This window comes from Dryas octopetala, chromosome 3, assembly GCF_963921425.1.
Source record: "Dryas octopetala chromosome 3, drDryOcto1.1, whole genome shotgun sequence".
Classification (NCBI taxonomy): Eukaryota; Viridiplantae; Streptophyta; class Magnoliopsida; order Rosales; family Rosaceae; genus Dryas; species Dryas octopetala.
The window spans coordinates 9,821,686-9,844,903 of record NC_141368.1 but is presented as its reverse complement, the minus strand read 5'-3'; the positions used below and the strand labels follow the sequence as shown (position 1 = coordinate 9,844,903).

The following is a 23,218-nucleotide window of genomic DNA, read 5'->3' as shown; positions in this document are numbered from 1 at the left end:
GAGACTTGAAAGGAGATTTCATATGTATCTTCTAGCTACAACTACATTTACTCATGAAAGAGATAAAATTGTGAAACTAGACCAGTGTAATTATGGAGTCAACTTATAAACACACAAAATATGAACTGATTGGAAATTAGTCATGCAGATTTACTTGTGTAAGCATCCACTTGAGAGAGGCAAGCTAAATGCACATCCACACACAAATTTTAACTTCCGTAACTAATGGAAACGGGAACGGATTATGATTTAAAATTGATAAACCAAGATTATTTCCAAAATCCAATATAACAAAATTGATAAATGATTATTAAATATGAAATTAAAGACCAAAACAGGGGAAAATGTTAATGCACGTTTATCCTAAGGTAATAGTGTAATACAAGATTTTTTAATTTCTACACTTGGAAACTGCTCTTCTGTTCATTTAGTTTCTAAGCTCACCCATTAGCTTTGGATAATCATATGCACTATAAGCTGTGATCAATGATTATAGTTATGCAAAAAATAGAGCAACATAAATAAAAACAAAAGAAGTTTCCGATCACCTCTGAAGGACCTGCCTGTGCTGATTGATTGTCCGTATAAGAAAACATAGCCTCCACTGAGTAAACTTTTATTCCTGTTCCCAAATTCATGTAATACTACAAGAACACATCAAAAAAAGTTGTTACTTTGAGTAGTTATTAGGAGAAATATCATTAAATTTTTCCCAAATCTTTGTTTATATTTATTTGTTCTGAATTTCTGATAGCATGATTTTTCAGACATGCACCACTAGCTAGACAATGTAGAGTATGGAGACAATAACAGTATACAAAAATCAAAACATATGAGATTTTCAAAATAGGAAAATATGATCATTACAAGAAGTTAATTAGAATATCAGCAGTGAAATTGATCAGGCAATTGATTCATCTTCTCAATGACTTCCCATCTTCTTTATCAGGTAGGATCAAGGATGTAGCTGGGAGCCTAAAGTGCTACCCTTTAGAGGCTGTTATACCAGTCCCACGACTTTTGATAGCGGTTCTTAATGGAATGAAAGAAGAATTAACGTGTGCTGCCATGCTTTCTTGCATGATGACACGCATAACTAAAACTAAAATAAATGAGAGCAATTTCAAAAAGAGATCAATAAACGAATATATAATTTTCTTTTCTACAAGTTTCCGTCTTCCTTACTAGCTGTGGTGCATAGTTAATAGCCTAAAACTACCATTAAGTGGCTGTTCAGTTGAACTCATGACTTTTGCTAGCGGTTCTTAATGAAACAAAAGAAAAAAATAACACGTGCCACCATGCTAGAAAGCATGGTGGCACGCGTAACTGAAATTGAAATAAATGAGAACATTCCAAAGGAGATCATAATGTACAATTTTTTCTTTTTAAAAGGTATCCATCTTCCTCATCAGCTATGATGCCGAGTTGGCACTTAAAAAACACTACCATTAAGTGGTTGTTCTATTGATCTCGTGAATTATAATAGCGGTTTTTAATGGAATGAGAAAAAAAAAAACAATGCGTGCCGCCATGCTTTCTAGCATGACGACACACATAACTAAATCTAAAATAAATGAGAGCAATTTTTTTAAAAAAAAGATCAATAAACGATTATATAATTTTCTCTTTCTACAAGTTTCCCATCTTCCTTACTAGCTACAGTGCCTAGTTGACAATCTAAAAATCACTACCAATAAATGGGTGTTCAACTGATCTCGTGACTTTTGGTAGCGGTTCTTAATGAAATGAAAGAAAAAAATAATACGTGCCCCCATGCTTTCTAACACGGTGACACGAATAACTGAAATTGAAATAAATGAGAGAAATTCAAAAAGTCAATCATAATATACAATTTTGTCTTCTAACAAGTTTCCATCTTCCTCACCAGCTATAATGCCAAGTTGGCAACCTTCAAAATACTACCATTAAGTGGTGGTTCTACTGATCTCGTGAATTTTGATAGCGGTTCTTAATGGAAGGAGAGAAAAAAATAATGCATGCTGCCATGCTGAGTAGCATGACAACACGCGTAACTAAAAATAAAGTACATGAGAATATTTTCCAAGAGAGATCACTAAACAAATATAGAATTTTTTTCAAAGATTTTAAATCTCTCTTACCAGCTACAACCAACCTAAAAATTGCTACCATTAAGAGGTTGTTCTACCGATCTCGTGACTTGTGATAGCAATTCTAAGTTTGCATTGCTTGCAGTAGATAATCTATTGCTTGAGTAATTGAAATCTTCCATATGGGTTTTTAAGACCTTTTTTGACTGGTTAGTTCATAATCTTTTTTTTTTTTTTTTTTTGTGTGTACAAATAAGTTACTTCCTCTTTATGCTCTAGTTGTCTTTTCTTGTAGGAATGGAGGATGGAGCTAAAAGCTTTCATTTAATGAAATAGGTGAATACATGACATGGGTTCTAAACTTCTATTTAAATTTTCAAATTCGGTAGCTTTTATGCTTATCAATATTTATTTTCTACTTTATGCATTTCATAGACTGATGGTCTGAAACTTAGTAACCTATTCAAATTTTTTTTTTCAAAAATTAAGATTTTTTTTAAATGTGAGTTTTCAAATTTGAAAACTTGATTGGTATGAAATTTGAAAACAATTTTTAAATTTTCAAAATGATGCTAGCTAAGGGAGAAGGAGCGTTAAAAAAAGAAAAGAAAAAGAAAAACGATGTTTTATAGTTTTTAAAAAGAGGTCTGTTTTTGAATTTTTTTTCTAGAAATTGTTTTTGAAAATAGTCTGCAAAACATGTTTTTATCGGTCGGTTCGGATCGGTATTGGGGCTTATCAAACCAAAACAAAAAAATTCGGTATTTTTCGGTTCGGTAATTTTTGGTAAACTTTAGTTTTTGATTCGATTTCAGTAATTTTGGTATCGACTACTTTCGGTTCATTTTCGATTTACTTCGGTATATTTTCGGTTTACTTCAGTATATCTTCGATTCATTTTTTGTTTAATTATAATAATACTAATTATTATATACCAAAATAAATTAAAATTTAATAAAATATGATGCATAAAATATAATGTTTGATGAATATATATTTGCACAAGTAGTATTAATAGTTTAATATAGTACTAGTAGTAATTGCAATAATATTAATATTAGTAATAATATATACTAGTATAATTAGTTTAATAAAATGTATTAGTACATATCCTATTAATTTAGTATGTATATATATATATATATTTATGCATTACTTACCTAAAGATGAGATTCTTATTTTCCTAAAAATAATAACATTTACTTTATTAGAGAGAATGACTCTATATCTTAAGATTCTTAACTCACACTTTTGATAATATTATACAAGTATATTTTCTTATAGTTGTTTAAGATATTAGTAGTTTAATATTTATTATACTACTAACATAATAGTATTATATAAGCATATATAACTAAATTTCGGTAATTGTTTCAGTTTTTTTGGGTATATATTTTGATTTTTTCGGTAATAATCGATTCGGTTTTTTTTAATAATAATTTTTGGTAATCAGTTAGTTTACCAACTCTTTTTGGTTTTTACCAAAACCAAACCAACTTTTTTGGTTTGGGATTTTCGATTTTCGAATTGTGAAAATCGGTATACCAAACCAAAAAAATTTGGTTGGTAGTTAGTTGGTTTGGTAAAAATCAAACCAAAGGAGAGACCTATGTTTTTTTACTAAAACACGTTTTCTTGTTTTGTTTTTTTGTTTTTTTAAATGGTTTTTGAATAGGATACCAAACAGGTTAACCTTTCAAAGTTGATAGCATCATTATTAACAGCATCTCAATGATCAACTTCACTATCGTCTTTACCCTTTTCTGTTTGTGGTGTCTCTTATTGTTTTTAGGTATGCTTTTCACATGGCTGTTTCATTTGGGTTTTGTATATGTTGTTTAATTGTTAGATATGACCTTGTTATTTGATTTTGATGAGGCCTGCTCCACTCTTTTGCTGTATGCTAAGGAAATATTGATATGGGCATCAACATGAGCCAACTGAGAATTTGAGAGCCATAATCATGTACAAATAAGGTAGTAGATGCATACAAGAAAGAACAAAAACAAAACTTGGAAGTCATTGCAATATTCTAATCTAATTCATGATCAACAGAAAAAAAAAAAAAGACATATACCCAAAACATTCATGATAAGAATAGATTCAGCAAAGTCTACAAATAAACCAGAGCATTCAAACTTCAAACACAGAAACAGATAAAACACCAACACATAAAATCAAGGCAATAGCTCTCATTACCTTATCATCAGTCCCATCCTCTTTCTTCTCACACCTTGCAACCCATCCGGCGGGCAGACGGGTCTGGCGCTTCGCTAACTCCTCAGCCCAGTTCATGGTTCACAACAAGTTTCTCTCTTGCAGACCCAAAAGGACAGAGAGACTCACACACTCTGTGTGAGGCAACCAAGCCAGCTCTAACTCTAAGCCTGCGATATGAACAAGGTGACTAAAAAGGGGCTGTGCTAGGGAGGAATAGGTGCATCTGATCCCACGTGTCAGCATTGTGCTTGAGAAAACAGAGGCCGGTTACATGCACAGCTTGGAAGGCAAATTTTTGATGCTTTCTAAGAATTGGCTCAGGATTTGCGTTTGCCTTTTGGGTTGTGCTTGGTTTGGCAGGTAATTGAATTTGCATGCGGATGGGGACAAAGAGAGTAGGTATGTTCAGCTGGAATTTTTCTGTGGGGGAGAGAAAGTTGTGGTTTTTGGGGGTGTAGAGAGGGGTTTTGTGTATTCATTGCTGTGTTCAGGTGGCCAAGGAGGGTTTCTGATGAGAAAACCAGCCGTTATAGATTTGAATGGGGTTGGTGGGTACTTTGAACGAGGTCGTTTTATATGGTAATCCACCATGCCAACAACTACCAATTATGGCCAGGTTACCTTTCATGCCTCCCTGTTTTCAAATTTCAAAGTCTTGTCTAAAATTGGAAAAAATAGAGCAAATATAAGTTCTACTTGGTACACATTTTGAATTTATATTTTGATTTACGACAAAAAAAAATATTTTAATTTGATTTCTTTATTAGTATTTAGTAGCAAGACTGACTAGCAGTTCTATATTGAACTCTTTTCCTGAATGTAACTACCATTAACAGCGTCATTGATTAGATTTTCATTTTCCTTCATATATAGCCTTGTATATTGCTTTTCAGTTTCCAGTCAGAAGTTAGAACAAATAAACATAGCAGTAACATACAAAGTAATCACATATATTAAATGGTAATCCACAACACTGAATATGTACACTCCAATTAAAATTACAAATTGCAACCCCCTCTCTCATTTCTCTGTTCTCTGTCTGTCCAGAAAGAGTAACAATGACAACCTACATAATTTGACTCATGTTCACTGCAATAGAAAATTATTCGTTGACTCCTATCTAATTCTTAATTTCAAGCAACAGGATCCACCCCTTACACCATTTGATTTAGATACCTCAGTATCCAAATAAGCATGTCCTGACATTGATAATAAAGGATCTCCCAAATATTGTATCATAGAAGCAAACAATAACATTATTTTCCTGAGCCTCCTTCACCTGCAGGCATAGCCAGCCCAAGCTCCTTACGTTGCTCTTCGTCTGGTTGCAAACTCCTTGGGATTGCACCAAATATCCTCCGTGTTACTTCAAAACCGGAAGTCATGTTATGGACATATGCTGATGCACCCTCCATGCTTCTCCATGGGCTCAATGAGATAGACATAAAACTCTTTGAAGGACTTTTTGACAGTTTCCTTGTAGATGCCTGGTCTAGCTCAGCAACCCTTAAAAACCGTTCCGTGGCAGCCTCCCATGAAAGCTCATGCCTCTGTGCATCAGTCAGCTGGGCAGGCTCTTCAGCTAGTGCCTGCTGTGTGAGCTTAACAAATCCAACACCATTGTCATATGTTCGGCAATTTGGGAACTGCTTGAAGAATTCATTCGAGGGGTGATTGGCACATACAACAATTTTACCCATTGCCAATGCTTCTGCGGTGGTTGTGCAAACCACGTCCGTGGTGCTTGGATTCAGGAACACTTTATAACTGAAAAATACAAGTATAATATGTAAAAATTCCAACCATGCAGACCCTCAACAATGAAATCTCATTGTTTTGAGGTGAACTTGAAAGAAGAAAGGATTCAAATTGGTAAGTAAACTGCCCTTGCACCCACTGATAACCATGTGATGCAGGAGCATCTCCTAGGGTTCCAAGAAATAGTATTTTTTTTAGTAGCTTTCTGATTTTTATTTCCTAGCTGGATTTAGAGCCTAGTTTCTTGATTTCATTAGGTCTTTAAGGTAATTTTACTTTAAGTTTTCCTAGTTAGTTAAGGTTTATTGTTTTCCTAGTGAGTTGAGGAATATGTTTTCCCTATATAAGCTTAAGGCTTAGGTTGTAATAGACAGTTTTTTGGCATAATATTATTAAGAGATTTCTGATGTGAGAGTTTCTTTTGGGTTCCTAAACACTAGAACTCATCTATCTACGTTCCAACTTTGATTATATAGCTTTATTCTCTTCTTTTCCTATTGTTTGTTGCTGGAAGTATTCTCTACAGTGGTTTTTTGCCTAATACTATAGCTAGACAGCAGCCTATGCTTCTGTCCTGCATCACCATGAAACTAATTAAATTTTCTTACCACTTTTTCCCCAGAATACCCACACCACTCTTATGGTTAGAAATCATTGTATCTACATATGATTCCAAAATTAAAAATCAATGCTCAAAGGTACCCATCCTATAATTTATGTATCCCAGAATAAAAAATGATAGTCAAGACAGACCAGCTTCCACAAGAATCATTGGCGGTGCAATCCAATGCTGGACAACTAAGTTTTCTTTTTCTCAATGTCATTAAAAATAGACAATGTTAAATTGATATTATGAGGAAATTGGATAGATAGGTAGAAAGCTTACTCATGAAATTGAAGATCGGCATGATCACGCCCAGGGTGGACTCTAACAGCCAGTTCCAATCTTTTAGCAGCTTCCTTAACTTGATCAGAGTCCTCTCCATTTCCATATAAATCAACCTCAAGTCCAGCTAATTCCTTTTGATGATCGTGAAGAAGCTTGAGTAGCTCCTTGTAGCCTTTGTTCCACACCATCTTCCCAATGTAGTAAGCATCTTTAGTGAAGGCCTGGATTCCATTTTGTTGTTGCTCAAGCTTTTTCTTGCCTATCTCAAGAAACTTGGGGTTGACTCCATGAACATTGCAAACGATGGATTTGGGATAATCCTGGGTGGCAGCAGATAATCTGATTACCTACAGTACATCATAGGTGAAATCTGGTTAGCAAATATATCAAGATAATGACAACAATCTAAGCCATTTTATATCTCTCCAAATTTCCACTTCTAATAAAACAATTAGAACATATCAAATACAAGAGCAGCAAGACTAAAGTATCATCTGGAGATCTCCCTCACTCCTTCCATGCACACACACATATGGCCTGCACTCATATATCTCCAAAATAATGCATAAAGCTTCATCACCATTTCAGACAAATAAATGTTTCATCACCATTGATCGTGAGGATAGTTATCTAAAGGATCCAACACACTGGGTGCTCAAAGGATCCAACACACTACCACCACAATTTTGCTGTCATATAGTAACAACTCCAAGGATATTTTTTCCCCAAATCTTATACAAAAGCTAGAAAATGCCAGATAAAATAAATGATTGGAAAGCAAGGAAATATATTACTGTCCAAAAATGTTATATCATGAAAACTAACAATTATCAAGATGTACCTTGTGACAGTATATGCTGACAACCCAATTATTAATATATTTAAGAAGAAATGCTTGCACCCTTCCATTCTTCTCCCTCTTCACATATTCCAAATAATTGGTGTGGATAATTCCTATAACCAGCCGGAATTTAATTTTCCATCTCTTCCCATGATGATACCACGTAAGGTGCTCAGGCTCCTCGAGGATGGCAATATCTGCATTTTCATCAGGGATTATTTCTGAAATATCTCCAACAGCAAGAATGCTCCTTTTATCTAAGGAAAACTGCAACAGAAGTGATGTCATAGTTAGTACTACTGCATAGAAAAGGTATGTAAAGAAAAACGACAGCCATCCTTCATGGTATGAAAGCAATAACAAAGGAGAATATTGCAGAGAGCACAGCGAAAGATGGGTCAACCTGGATGTCCATCAGGTTGACTCCAGGGCATGGGATTTCATCAATAAATAGACAAAATTTGTTCAAACTCGTAATTTATTGGGAAGGATAAAAAGGGAAGATCAAAAAGGAAAAATAAATAGACACTTTTTGATTCTTAAAACACCACAGGTCTCAATAAATGAAAACATGGACGGCAACAACAGCCTCCCATAAAATGACAAAAGCATCTATCCTCTCTTTTTTTCTTTTCTGTTCTTTTTTTTGGGCTAGGAAGATTAATACTCTTTGAAACATATAGATAACTGCTATTCCCTTGAAATTGTAAGAGCTCTCATCCAATACTAAAGTTGGTTTGTGCATGTACCATGGTAATTGTAATAAATCCCTGGGTATATTTACCTTTCCCGGATAAAAAAGTATACTAAAATCAGATTTGAATCCAGTCCTCCCATCAAGCCAGTTACGGACATAAGTCTCCTGCTCTGCAGGTGAGCTGAATGTAATGTTGCTGGGATATACTAGTTTTTGATCTTTCAAAGACAACCAAGGAATGACCAAAGTGACATTTCTCTCCCCATCTTTTGCAAGATATGCTGCACGGAATAGAGGGTTGATAGAAGTTCCAGTCATCCATGGAAGGCTTGCAGTAGTAAATATCGCAATATTCCCTTGTTTATCCATCCAATCATCACTTATAAATACGAAAACCAATCACCTCTGTATACCACTATACTGTCTTATAATTTGGATCACACCGCCCACGAACATAAAGAACTACAGTGTAAGCTGCATTAAGAAATAAATATGAATTATCACTCAAACTATGTAATGAACTATGCAAGTTGCAACACATTAAAAATTAAATCCGCCCATATAATTAAGCATAATTTGTATAAATTGATTACAGACTTATACATAGTTATATGATTCTTTTGCATGCAAACGAACAAATTAAACACTGATTATGATTATAAATTACGATTAATATATAAATTCGGCCAATTTTTTCTTCAAATTGATAAAATCACATAAAAATCGGCCATATTCCCAAACTTTTGAGATCCAATACGTGTGAAACCAATCTGAATACACCGAATCCTTTACCTTCCAATATGAAATCATGAAATATAATCAAAACCACCTAAATTGATCGATAACGCAGAAACAGCTATAATAATCTCATAAAATAGATATAAAAAAAATAAAAAATAAAAACCTATATAAATAAGCAACAAAGCAAAACTCGTGAACGCGAATAGTCTCTGAGAAAACTGTACCTTGTAAATTTTCTGAGGAAAATATTGCGTCGTGAGAAGGAAGAAGTGAAGCTCGGAATTTGAGGCAGCTTGAGAGGAAAGGAAATAAGAGATGGTTGGCTACGTCAATGGAAAAAGAGAGGAAATAAACTTTTCTCCACGGTTTGTTTGATTGGGGGATGGTTTTGCCGATACGACGTCGTGGAATTGCAGTTTCCACTGTTTAACACTTAAACCCGCCAAGCTGTCTTTATATATTAATTTAGGCATAAATTCAAGTTAGACATATAACTATATATATTATTTCAATGGGGTCCACGAACTTTCAAATATACACCTGATTTATTATATAAATTGAAAAATGAAATTCCGTCATCAATTTATTGAGAAATCAGTTGAAACTCCGTTAGCTTGGCTTTTGCTAACAGAGATTAATTGGCGACGTGGCACCAACTCAGCATACATTTTCCGCCAAATGAGCAACACATGTCCACTTGACACGGACCCACACACTCATCACCTCTTTCCCGCTCGTTGAACGCTCTCCTGACCATTTAGTCTCCAAAAAACATCACGTTTTCTCCCAAATTCGAATATAAATTTCTCACTTGTGTTCAACGAGCGAGAAAAAGATGATGAGTTTGTGGACCCATGTCAGGGATTAGGTGGACCTGTGTCGCTCATTTGGCGGGAAATGAGCGACACGGGTCCACCTAACCCATGACACGGGCCCACAAACTCTCTCTCTCTATTATTATTAAATTGTGAGCCCGTGTCGCTCATTTGACGGGAAATATTTGCTAAGACAGCGTCACGTCGCCAAATAATCCCGGTCAGCAAAAACCAAGCTGTTATTTAACTGATCTCTCAACAAATCAATGGACAGAAATTCATTTTTCAATTTAGATAATAGATCGGGTGTATATTTAAAATATTTTAAAGTTCATGGGCCCCGTTGAAATAGTTTATATAATTATGTGTCTAAATTGAATTTATGCCATTAATTTAACTGCTGCCAGCCATGTTTGTTTGTGCTCGTGGGAATTCAAAACTCAATTTTCAAGAAATCGTGATTTCACTTTTGTGCAATCACTTACGAATCACACGTGTTAAATAAATAAGTGTATTTACATTCATTATAATTTTGGCTAATTAAAGATGTGACATCTAAATTTCTAAAACACTCAAATAGTCAATACTCATTTATTTACATATAATATGTCCTAAAAAGTTAAGATTGATGTTTTTGTATTTGATCATTAGTAAATGACGTTAATGTTATGCAAGTGATTGAAGTGGAAGCTATTGTACTGTGAGATGAATGAACAAGTAGATCTTATTGCATAGTGTTTGTGTTTCTTGTGTTGTCGTAAATGAAAAATTGAGTATGGTGAATGAAGAAGAATACAAGTGATATTTTTCAATTTATGCATCTCATCAAGGTCATGCCTTTCAAATGAAAATAAGTTATACAAAAGATCATGCACTTCAAATGAGGTATACCTAGCTCATTTTAGTTATAATGAGGTATGGTTTATGGAATTTATTTCGTATTTTATTTTGATCATCGAAGTCATTTACTTTCAAAATATGTATTCAAATATTATTCCTGCAAAAAATTAGACAAATTGAAAACTATTTAATTATTTGATTAAATAGTTATCATTTAAGTATTGACTAAAATTACTATATTCGTATATTTATTCGATTACAATTAGATGTTTTAATGGTTTCTGATTCATCAATATGTTTTACAATAGTGATCCTTAAGTAGAAACTTAAAAAATAAACGATTATGATCACCGAAATATAATGCGGAATCAGTTCCATAAATTATACCTCATTATGTCTAAAATGATAAAAACCCACCGTTTGAAGGCCCTCTACAAAAGATAATACCACTAGCACTCCTCATTTAGCTAATTTCAACCCGAACATGTTATGACATTTTTGTTGCTTATATTCAATAGGAAAATTCTTAATATACCCACTATTTTTTTTTCCCAATTTTTGTATCCAATATTGTAACAAAACTTGGAAAATAAAATTTCAAACCCATTTGACCAAAAAAAATCCAAACCCATTCCCGAGCTAAAAAAACAAGAACCAAACACAGCCTAAGGTTTGACCCAAAAAAAACACAGCCTAAGGAGTAAAGACTGGTTGTTTGGCTGATCCTTTCATCAACAACCGAACTGAGTCTTTAAATTACCAAAAACACCACGAAAATCCCACATAATAAATCCCCAGATTTTCGTACCAGCACCTCTGAAAATCGAAAATTTTCCAGGTAAATATTTCATTCACTTTTCCTTCCTCCACTATTTGTACTTCTATATATCCCACTGTATGTATGCTGCTTTGTATCTGGGTCTCGTTTTGATTCGGTTATGTCAATCTGGGAGCTGCTTTATATTATGGGCTCACCTTCTTGTTTGCTTGCCGAGAAAAGTGACGGGAAAATGATAGAAAATAGAAACGCTTTCATTCTTGCTGTTTTCTGACAACCCAGAAATGATACTTAGCTTAGCTTAAGTCAGGTAGATGATTAGTCCTTCGAGTTGTAATTAAGCTGATTGCTTCGAAGTGGAAGCTAGAAATCGTTACTCCTTTTCGTTTTTTTCATTTTGTTTTCTGGGAAACAAACGGAGTCTCGAGAAAAGTGCATGCTTGATCTGAGAATCTGATATCCAAACTCATTAGCTAGAGATTAGTAAGCGTTTCAAAATGTGGGTAACTTAAATGTGCCCCCCTTTAATCTCATTTGAATCTCAGTATATCATCATTTTCAATTCAGATTCTCATGAAATTTTGTGGGTGTTGAGAAACTTTGCATCCAAATGAAAAAGTTAACATCTTGTTGTAGCTTATGGTACTATTGGAATTTCGATTTTAATAATGGTGCTTTATTTTTCTTCCTATTACTAGTTTTGAGCTCGAAGAGATGTTGATGGGTCATACAGATGGTCTATCTGAACCTCGGTCACCGAGGGATCAGCTGCTTCCTTATGCTGAATCCGAGTTAGATGATGCTGACACCGCAGACTCTTCGGAGCAGTTACTATACTCAGCCTCCTTCGAAGAGCTTGGGAATAATATCATCGAGTATGACACTGTTTTATGGCTTTCTATATCACTGTTGCTGGTTTTAGCTTGGGGTGTTGGCATCATCATGCTCTTATATCTGCCCATCAAGAGATGTATTCTTCGGAAGGACATTTCTTCGCGAAAACTATATGTTACACCTAGTGAAATAGTTTACAAGGTGCACACTTATTTTGAATTCTTCACTTGTTTTTTTTTCTTTTTAACCGAATTGAATTTTTCTCATTTTATGTTACTTATAAGGTAATTCTGCTTCGTCTTTTTTCCCCTTCTCCACAAAGGTTTCAAGGCCTTCTTTCATACCCTTCTGGGGCACCACTACAATAGAGAAGCATGTACCCCTTTCCCTGGTGATTGATATCATTATCGAACAAGGTACTGATCCCAGCCTTAATATACTGTCTGACCTTCTTCCATTGACTGATATGTCTATATGCAGAATTCTTTTACAATTACATCATTAATCGTAGTCTTCGTTGATAGTTTATATCTTGAATTCATACATTTGGTTTTGTCCCGAAGTCCTTGCTGCTAAAGAACATGAAACTATCATCTTTTTAATGCTGCAGTGCCAAGCAAGATAAATAGGGCAATAAGATAAGGTCACTGTAAGATTGTTGCATGCAAAGCCAGGTTACCGTTTATACAATTTTTTAATTTTTTAGTGAATAAAGGAAGTTTAGTGCAAAAGAAACCAAGTACTGAAGTTACATAGCCAGATGCTGGGGTCATAGAGCATACTACAACTAGGTGTCCCTAACACCATATAGAAGTTTTCTAACTTGAATTATATAATGTATGACAAGCTGTATTCTGTTTGCAACTTTACATTAGCTTACTGACATTAAATTTGATTTAAATATTCTTTTGAGTATGCAAATTTACATCATGTAGAAGTAGAACAAGTGTCCCGTTTAAAGATTTATTGTATTTCATGTTTTGTCGTGTATAGGTTGTTTGCAGTCAAGGTATGGAATTCATACCTTTAGAATTGAAAGTATAGCACTTGGAAAAGCCGCAGCTGTTGATGAACTACAGGTTCAAGGGGTTTCTAACCCTAATGATTTGAGGAAGGTGAATACAATTGTCTCTTAGTTTGTTATATTGTTCTTGTTTGAATCAGCCAGACTAACCAGACTAACCAGATTCCTTGTGACTATGCATTTTCATGAATTACTATTATTTAGTCTTACATGAGTATTAGATAAAAATTGCCATGTTAAAATATAAATTTGGTGTTCGCTGTTGCATGACTAGTAGGTCATCATAACAGAAGCTTCAAAAGCCATACAAGATAGTACTATAGGTTGGAAGCCTACTGCTCTCACTACTGAAGGGGAAAGCGTGGCTCGTACTGGATCATTGACTGAGGGACCAGTTTTTAGATCACCATCTAAAAGCATAAAGGTATATATTGATAGACTGTTGCAATAAATAGATTTTTTTCAGGTCTTTGTCTAACTTGTTCAAATTGTTTTTGCTCTTGACAACAACTTGCTATATTTGGGCAATTTTGTAAGGTAGATCATTGGTGTGTTAATCAAACATGTTTTTACCCATATTATGCAGATGGCAGCTTCACCACGCTATGCTTCAATTGAACGCAGAGCTGTACTGCATGGGGAATTGCTGCTTAATAAACTTGAAGAAGTCAATAAATCTGTAAAGGTATATATATCTTCTTCTTCCTTCCTTTGCTTATTATTATTATTTTTTTTTTGGAGCAAACAAAATGTAATGGTTTCATCTTGCTAGTTGCTTGATAAATGATTTGCATATTCAAACTTCAACTTCCTTTATCATTGTTGTCCAATTACATATTTTCTGCTACACTTGTTTCTCTTCGTAACAGAAAATCGAGTTTTTAATTGAGAAGTCCCATGCTCAACCTGAGCCAGAGCAGCTGAAATGAAGCCAGATACAGTCTACACTGTGTGTTACCTTTAGCAAACAGAAATCAAGCAGTGAAAGACCAAAAGTATAAATGTTTCGGAACTTGTTTGTAGCTATTGGAATATAATAATACCTTTCCTGGTTGCCTCGTTTGTGGCTGTATAGGATGTTGCAAAGTTTAAAAACTTATTGAACAGCTCATGATTCCCTTTTGTTTTCTCTATGGTAGAGATGTTCATTTTCTTATGATTTTCTGTCTTTTTTGTGTTGATTTAAGCTTTCCCATTCTTGATCAGAGAGTGACCCTGAATTACAAAGATCTTGGCTGCTTGCTCCACTAGGTATATTTAACTACATCCAGATTGGCAGTGAACAAGCCTTTAGATTCAGGGTACCAAATGCACTTATCCGGCAGAAGAGGGTTGAATGGGAATGTGTATTCTTAAAATGTTTGGCATTGTGTTGCTCAGATTTAATCTATGTTGTGGATTACCTTTGGCAAACAACAATCAACCGGTGAAAGAGCAAACAAGTATAAAAATATGGAAAATGTATACCAATACCTTGTCTGGTTGCTTCATTTGTAGCGGTATAGGATGTTAAAAGTTAAAAACTTTGTGAATAACGGCTCATGATTTCATTTTATTTTCCCTATGGTAGAGATGTGCATTTTCTTATGATTTTCTCTGTATTTTTTTGTTGACTATGACATCTGAGGTATAATTGTATGAATTTTGACTTTCTAACTTGCAATCCTTTATGTTTGGAAAGGGGAAAAACCTCAATATTTTGCATTATCAATATTGATTGGTTGAAGATATGAGGTGGTGAAGAATGTTTGATAATTCTTGTTATTATGAATCTTATGATATGCAGAGGATCTTTGAGGTCTTAAAATGACATTTTGCTTGGACTTTCAATCCCTAAAAGATGATCCACCACTCATATTTTTACTGCTTGTGCGTGTGAACAAATTATTCAAACATTGGCCTCAAATGATAGAAGAGACACAAGTTTCCCTAAAGAACCGGGTTTTGATGAAATCTGGAAAGAAGCAATACTAGCAGGGACAAGCACATCAAATTGGTTTAATTGTGGAACATTGTCAGTATGACTAAAAAAAATTACAAAGACAAATAAAAAATGGAAATGTTTTAGAATACTGAAAACATGACAGAAGGTCCAAAAGAAGAAAGCCCAAGAGGCAACTATAAAAACTAATTTGATTCTGTGACCCCACAAGCACCATGGAAAGCAAACCAACTAATAACTAAACTACCAAACTCAACAGCAACATACTAAGGGCCTGTGTCCCCCCTGGTCCCTATGTGGCTCCGCCACTGGAGTCTGAGGTTTCTTCTGAGCCTTTTTCACCACAAGAGCCAAATTAAGCTGACCATGATTCCGATGATTATCAGCAGCAGCAGCAGCGGCGCCGGTCCGGAATGACCAAATCTGGACTATATCACCTGGAACAAGGCCGTTCTTTTCAACAATGTGATTCCACTGAGTCTTCAAAATATACGTCTTTTTGTGAACATTGCTTGAGAGCTTCCACAGCCCCAAGCATATCTGCTCTTCTTTGCCAAGCATTGGGTCTACCAATGGCACTGTCAACCCCGAACTCTTCCAAAGCCGAACCATCTCTTCTTCTGTCAAGAAATCATGGGAGTAGATTTGGTTGGGAGGCAGTGAAAGCCTGTTGTACTTTCGGATTATATCAGTGTTGAACAACTCCTTCTCTATCACCATTCTCAACTCTGTCCCATTCATCTTCTCTATGATCACTCTCTTGTACTCACCAGGCAACTCTGCTGGTGGCTTGTTAAGGTTCACTAGTACAACACCACCTGCACCCTTCTTCATCTTCCTGTAATTGCTCTTCATGTACACCTTCTTCTTCTTCTTCTTGGGACCCACTTCACCATCATCATGGTCAACTTCAGTGTACTTCCTTTTCGACCCATTATTAGGAATTCTAATTCTATGTGGTTCACCATCACCACAAGAAGTAGAGTTCACTCTTGTTGACCTTATTAGTACTCCATTACAAGGCTGCACCAAATTGACTGATTCCATACCCATCTGGTGGTAGTGTTGCTTATAATTAAGCACTGGTGGGGGGTATGCCCTAGCCACATTGAAACACTGCCCTAATTCCTCCATTATGTCAGAGACAGGGGATGAATTATAATCACCACCACCACCACCATCACCGTTTGATGTTGATGAGGGTTCATGTTCATACATATGAATCTGACCCTTTTTGATCATCAACTTCTCCTCCTTAGTCTTGTTGACGAACGCCATCTTCACCTTCTTCTTGGAAACCCCATCTCTCTCATCGCAATCATCCCCATCATATTTTCTCTTCAACCCATTATCAACCCTTGTGTGTGCTTCAAATTCATCACATTGTTGATCAGCAGCAACAGAGTCATGAGGGTCCTTGTAATTGATCATCACATTGTTGTTGTTGTTGTTGTTGATCATCACATCATTCTTGGTCTCTTTGATCAGCTTTTCTTGCTCCAACTTTTGACTTGCAACACCACAAACCTCCACCAAAATATCAAGACTCGACAACCCATCAAAACTTGTGTCCTTGAAATCGTCCACACTCAGAAACCCCATCTCCTTCTCCTGATCTTGTTTTTCTACTTCTTCTTCTCGAATATTATTATTCCTTCTCATCATCATCATCACAGCTCTTCTTCTACTGCTACTTCTACTCCTCTTTCCACTCCACAAAGTACTGAAGGAACCTAGTAATGAACCCATCATCGACATATGTGACATACACAACTCAGAAGGCTAGAATTATATATATAGTGGAATTACAACTAGTATGTATTCCTAGTGAGATTAGAAATAGGGAATTTGGCGTTGCAAGTAATGCCAGCCAAAGGATCCACAAGATCTTGATTTGTGATTTGAATCCAACGGCCAATTGGGATCGCAATCAAGTGAATATATGTAACCAAAAGATTCGGGTGTGTTTAAGGAAAGTAAATAATATATATGTTATGTAACATGAAAAACCAGGTGTGTTCAAGAATAAAGAAACTTTTCTCTCAAAAAAAAAAAAAAATACAAAGGAAACTTCAATAAATTAGTCTTCAAGTAATCTCTAACATGAAATCTCTTAGAAATTTAGAATTGGAAAATTGGTACCACTACCCAAGTCCATAAAATAACGGTGCAAGATCTTAGAATATCTTTTGCAAATATCTAAAGAAAGTTTAGAAACCTAAACCCAAAGTTAGAAAAAAAATTACCCTCAACTCCAAAAATTGGTAGTTATAAACTTTATTGAAAGAAAGTTGGGTGAATACATATGGGATGAGACAATTAACGCTACTCCTTTTTCATAAATGAACAAGCATTTTCCTTTCTAAAAAAAAGAATACAAGTAAAAAATTTTGTGGGTTACAAAGTGAACTCAACTTAACCCGATTAGTCAATTTGGATCTGGAATCCAAGTTTAATTGGATCATGTTCAAATAAATTTCACTCAAAATGTACAAAGAACATTTGATATAATGTTTTTTTGTATACTTAAATCAATTTGATATAATGTTATGCATACTAAAATTGCTGAGACATGTATCCTATAAATTGTCGGATAATAAAATCAAGTGATAGAACTTGTAATAAGTAAACGACATGTATCCTATAATTGTCGAATTTTTATATAACGGCTTAAAATATATGTTTTTTGTTTGTTACAGACAGGCCTTAAAATGTTTTGTTTTTTGGCAAATTGCATTTTTAGTTTCAGTTATTTCAATTATTTTTTATTTTACTTTCATAATTTTAATTTTGGTAATTTTAATTTTGTACTTTTAAAACATTGCAATCAAGTCCAAAATAATCTCATTTATTTTTATACATATTAAAATATGATGTAGCTTTAATTATGACAAGTGCATTACTAATATAGTAATATCTAAGTAAAATATGTATTACTTAATATATCATATGAGTTATGACAATGTGGGGACACATCAGCAAAAATGTGGGGCCCAACATTGCAACACACGCAACAAACAATGCCACATAAGCATGAGATGGGGATTTTGACGGAGTTGATGAGGGATGTATGACATTGTGACATTTAAATGTTTTTATTTAGATGTACCAAATTGAAAGTACAAGTAAATTGTAATTCAGCCTTTAAAATATAGAACAAGAAGTTCACATAAATTGCAAGCTTTAATTACATAGAGTTAATTTCACATTAATGTCTACTTATTATTCTCTCGTATTGATTTACAAATTTTTTTGTATGCCATATTCGTTCATGAATTAAGTAATTAACTAACATTTGCCACATTGATTAAATCCATCAAAATTCTCCAAATAAACGTCAATTTTAGTCACGTGCCCTGCACATGAAGAGGCAAATCGGTGATTTCATGTCCCACTACCAACCCTCACTCTTTTTCCCTTGTTCGGCCATCGGCCAGTGACTTCCCCCTCCCCTGGCGCCACCTCTCCCTCTCTCTCTATTGACACGAACGCTGCCGAACCCAAGAGGAAGGAGGTGACGACAGGAGGGGGGAGGGCAGGCAGTCGACAATAGGGGCTGGCCGGTGGCCAAAGATGAGAGGGAGGTGAGGGGCTGGCCGGTGGCCAAAGATGAGAGGGAGGTGAGGTAAGGTGGGGTGGGGTGGGGTGGGGTGTTGGGGGCATGAAATCATCCATTTGCCCCTTCATATGTAGGGTAAGAGACTAAAATTGACTATGTTTGGGGTATTATGACGGATTGAATGGACGTAAAAAATTGTGAATAATAAGTGTACAAAATGTGAAATTACCTCATTTACGTAAAAGTATAAAACTCACCAAAGCCATTTCTTTTTCTTTTTACTCAGTTTATGAACAAATGAACAATCTGGCCATCTTTTTTCATTGGCTCTAAAATCAATTACACGAAAAAAACACAATACCGGATAGGTCTTTCAAAGAAGTGACAACTGACAACAGAAATTTCCTCATCATAACCCATCAAGCCAACCGTACGATACTAACTTCCAACTGCCAAGAACATCTAAACCCAGATCAGATTTACTGCTTATCGAATCGCCAACATTTTCACAAACACAGAGATATCAGAAAAGTTGGGATTATGAGTAGTAGGAAGAGAGTTTTGGTAGTGGGAGGCACAGGTTACTTGGGCCAGCATGTACTGCAGGGCTTTTCAGAGATTCAAGGAGCCACTCCTTTTGATCTGGCGTTTACCCACCACTCCAATCCTCCTCCCCAGGCTTTGCTCAATGCATTTCCTCATTTGCTGCCTTTCCATGTCGATTTGAAGACCGGCCATGGATTTGAAGCCATTGCTCAAGCTTTTGGCAGGGTCAGTTCTCACCCCACTCACTAAGCAAAGACTTCTTTTTTATTTTTGTTCTTTTAAAATTACGCTGATTTTGATTAGTGGTTTCAACTTGTAGATGATTTGGAGTAGTGGGCATTCTGGGATATGAATTTTGGTTTACTGGGTCTTAAATTTTACATACCACACTGCCATGTTGTAGCAGCTGAACTTCAATGTGCTAGCTTTAATGTGTTTTGCTTACTTTTATATCTTGTTGTGGGATTATTTGGGAAAGTTGCTATCTTTCTGTTCAATTTTTGAGTTGAGACTTGTCAATTGACATGGTTTTTTGGGTGCCTATGACTCTTATTGATCCATATATAAGCCATTAGTTGTTTAGGCCTTAGGAACTTACAATTTCTGAATTGCTCAAACAATTTGGCTGCTTTTATGTGTTTTTATGTAGTTGTAATGAAAAGATGAATAAGGTCTCAAGTACTTACTCAAATAAACAATAAGTGCTAAGAAGTGTATTGATTTTGATTTTCCAGCCTGATGTGATTGTAAACTGTGCTGCACTCTCTGTACCCCGTGCCTGTGAAATGGATCCTGCTGCTGCTATGTCTGTTAATGTACCATCTTCTCTTGTAGATTGGTTATCGAGCTTAGAAGAGAGTAATTCTCTTCTGATCCATTTGTCAACTGATCAAGGTAAGTCTCTTAATTGTCCCTTTTGTCAACTGAAGTGATGAAATAGATCATGTATCTGACGATCATGAATAGCCTTGTCTTATGACTCTGAATTTCTAAAGCTTGAATTTTCTTTGGTATCTGAAATTGTTCATTTCATGAATTCATACCTTAGTTGAATGGAATAACCTTTTAATGATTTGGAGATTTTCATCCAATTGTCATCTCTTTCAAACAATTTACTTCCCTAACAATGTTTAGCTTATATGTTTTACCTGCCGAAATGCCATTCCTAAGTTTATGGAAACCACATATTTCTATTGATTTCCATTTAAATAAGAACGAGCAGGAACAGCGAGTGCAAGAAATGATATTAAATAACCTTTCTGGGTGGTCAAACACTTTATATTTCTATGGAATTAGGATTAATGACCTCAAAGTACTGTCTCAGTTCCTGAACATTTAAAATGTAAGACCTTCTTAAGCATTCCCTCACACACGGTTTCATATGCCTTTCTGTTTGTCTTTGTTAATTCAGCGAGACTGCATCCACATTTCAGACATTGCTTTTTCTGTTTGAACCACTGATCTTTGTATTATACCTTCATGCTCATATCTATTCCTAAAATGTGGCTGATGTGTTTTCCCATCAGTTTATGAAGGGGTGAAGTCCTTTTACAAGGAAGATGATGAAACTGCTCCAGTAAATGTTTATGGGAAATCAAAAGTAGTGGCCGAGCAGTTCATTTCTGAAAAGTGCTCAAACTTTGCAATTCTGAGAAGCAGTATCATCTTTGGGCCTCAGACAGTCTCACCAGTTCCAAAATCTCTTCCAATTCAGGTGAATAAACAGAAAACAGAACTTAAATTGTACTTTTGTCACTGTGTTGGAAGTTTAGTTTAGGAGGTCACCTAATAAATTGAAATCAGAGTAAAGAATAGAAAGACAATAAAGACAATTTGCTAAATGCAATCTAGGTTACTTTACTTTGTGTCAGATCAATGATTTGCATGTAATTGATGTAGTGGATTGATGGTGTCCTCTCCAAAGGAAATACAACCGATTTCTTTCATGATGAGTTTCGATGCCCTGTATATGTAAAGGATGTTGTAGCCATCATACTAGCTTTGTCCAAAAGATGGATATCAGGTATGAAGTTCCAACTTTCATGCTTTTATACTTGTTGGACCAACAAAATTTGTGGACCTACAATATGTTTCTCTTTGTCAAATGGATTTCTCTGTCTGTGACATGGCTATTGGACATTTCCTACTTTATATTCTCATTGGTGGTTTCACTTGTGTCTTGATGGTTGTAATATTCATGGCACTTGTTGCAGAGGGTAAGCAAACAAAGTTGCTACTAAATGTTGGTGGACCAGACAGGGTATCCCGTGTTCAAATGGCTGAGACCGTTGCGGATATTAGGGGATACAACCCCTCATTGGTTAAATCGGTGTCTGCATCATCTGTATGTATACCTTGTACCATTTCTAGTTTTTGTTATGCTTGAGATACATAGTGACCAACACCATGATGCAAGTTACATTGTTCAGCCATTTGTTTTCTCCTCTTTCTGCAAACCCATGGGATAAGTGATATGTCGCATTTACTTGCCAACGAAAGCCTAATCCCCTGGGGACTAGTCCAGGTGGTGAAGGAGAAGTGGGAAAATGGAGTACGGCTAGGTTTCGATCCCATCCAATGTACCAAAAGACAAAAACCTTTTTTCTTTTCTTTCTAGTTGATACGAAAACATTTCTTTTAAATTTGCTTCACTACCAATCTATTTATTCTTTCTATACTATACCTGAGAATTTTTTTACTGCCATGTTGAATTTTCAGGTTGATCGTGGAGTAATGTCCCCTCCTGACATATCCATGGATATCACTAAGCTGGTTCAGACACTTGGTATTTCTCCCATTTCATTTAGAGATGGTGTCAGATTGACACTTGCAACTGAGGCTAAGTCTTGATGCCATGAAATATTGTAAATTGCTTCATAATTGTAGAACTAATTGATAATCATTACTTTCAACCATACTTGATTGGGAAAAAATATCGTTAAAATTGTTCTAGAGAGCAACAATCTTTCAACCCAAGAAACTTCAAATGTTATACAATGTACCATTCAAAATTTTATGAAGATACCATGCAAATGTACTATATTGGTGGAATAACTTGATGGGTCCAGAGCATTTTATTCTTGTACAAATTAGAGTATCCTTCGAAGGCCAAAGCTCATCTTGTGAGGCTATTTATAATTGTGCTGTTATTTATTTATTTAATCAGATACAAGGTTTAGTGTAAGAAACTAAGAACTAATATGTGTGATCGCAAACCATATGTATCAAATAAACTATGATACTTTTACGTTCGAATTTATGACTTTGTATCTCAACTTGAATTATAAAATTGTTTGCGGGTTAAGCATTTTCTAACCTGACCGAGTTGAGCTCGAGGATGAATTCGAATTAAAAGTTTGGGTCTTGGGTTGAGTTTGAGTTGATTTTCAAATCCGCTCGAGTTGCATCAACATTCAATTTAGCCTTAATAGCCATTTTGTTCTATCAACTATGACCTAAGTGTCAAATTGTCTCATAAACTAAAAATTTAGTTAATTTATCCCTCAAAATTTTAAAAATATGCCAATGTGGCCCATTCCATCAAGATTTCATTTATTTCTTCAGTTCATCTCTAAGTTGCCCCAAAAAGGGGATTTTTTTTTTGCATGTTATGTGACGGACTGACGGTCATATGTGATTTCTCTTTCACAGCATGTATATTG

At 35.2% G+C, this 23,218-nt stretch overlaps 3 protein-coding genes across 3 annotated transcripts; 2 read left to right on the top strand and 1 right to left on the bottom strand.

Annotated features, from left to right (window-relative positions):
• Positions 1 to 5,221: 5,221 nt before the first annotated feature.
• DGD2 (digalactosyl diacylglycerol deficient 2) lies at positions 5,222 to 9,591 on the bottom strand. The gene is made up of 5 exons (XM_086238083.1): positions 9,443 to 9,591; positions 8,565 to 8,951; positions 7,781 to 8,047; positions 6,937 to 7,286; positions 5,222 to 6,059 (listed from the first exon to the last, which is right to left on the bottom strand). The coding sequence occupies exons 2-5, from the start codon at positions 8,844 to 8,846 to the stop codon at positions 5,549 to 5,551; spliced, it is 1,410 nt and encodes a 469-aa protein (XP_086094209.1). The 5' UTR covers positions 8,847 to 8,951; positions 9,443 to 9,591; the 3' UTR covers positions 5,222 to 5,548.
• A 1,989-nt stretch (positions 9,592 to 11,580) lies between these two features.
• LOC147290661 (uncharacterized) lies at positions 11,581 to 14,665 on the top strand. Its single transcript, XM_086237426.1, has 7 exons — positions 11,581 to 11,711; positions 12,350 to 12,686; positions 12,808 to 12,901; positions 13,479 to 13,600; positions 13,787 to 13,933; positions 14,096 to 14,194; positions 14,379 to 14,665. The coding sequence occupies exons 2-7, from the start codon at positions 12,366 to 12,368 to the stop codon at positions 14,436 to 14,438; spliced, it is 843 nt and encodes a 280-aa protein (XP_086093552.1). The 5' UTR covers positions 11,581 to 11,711; positions 12,350 to 12,365; the 3' UTR covers positions 14,439 to 14,665.
• Positions 14,666 to 19,337: 4,672 nt separating this feature from the next.
• On the top strand, positions 19,338 to 22,610 carry LOC147290660 (NAD(P)-binding Rossmann-fold superfamily protein). Its single transcript, XM_086237688.1, has 6 exons — positions 19,338 to 19,781; positions 20,291 to 20,450; positions 21,083 to 21,270; positions 21,456 to 21,579; positions 21,770 to 21,900; positions 22,275 to 22,610. The coding sequence occupies exons 1-6, from the start codon at positions 19,551 to 19,553 to the stop codon at positions 22,404 to 22,406; spliced, it is 966 nt and encodes a 321-aa protein (XP_086093814.1). The 5' UTR covers positions 19,338 to 19,550; the 3' UTR covers positions 22,407 to 22,610.
• Positions 22,611 to 23,218: the final 608 nt, after the last annotated feature.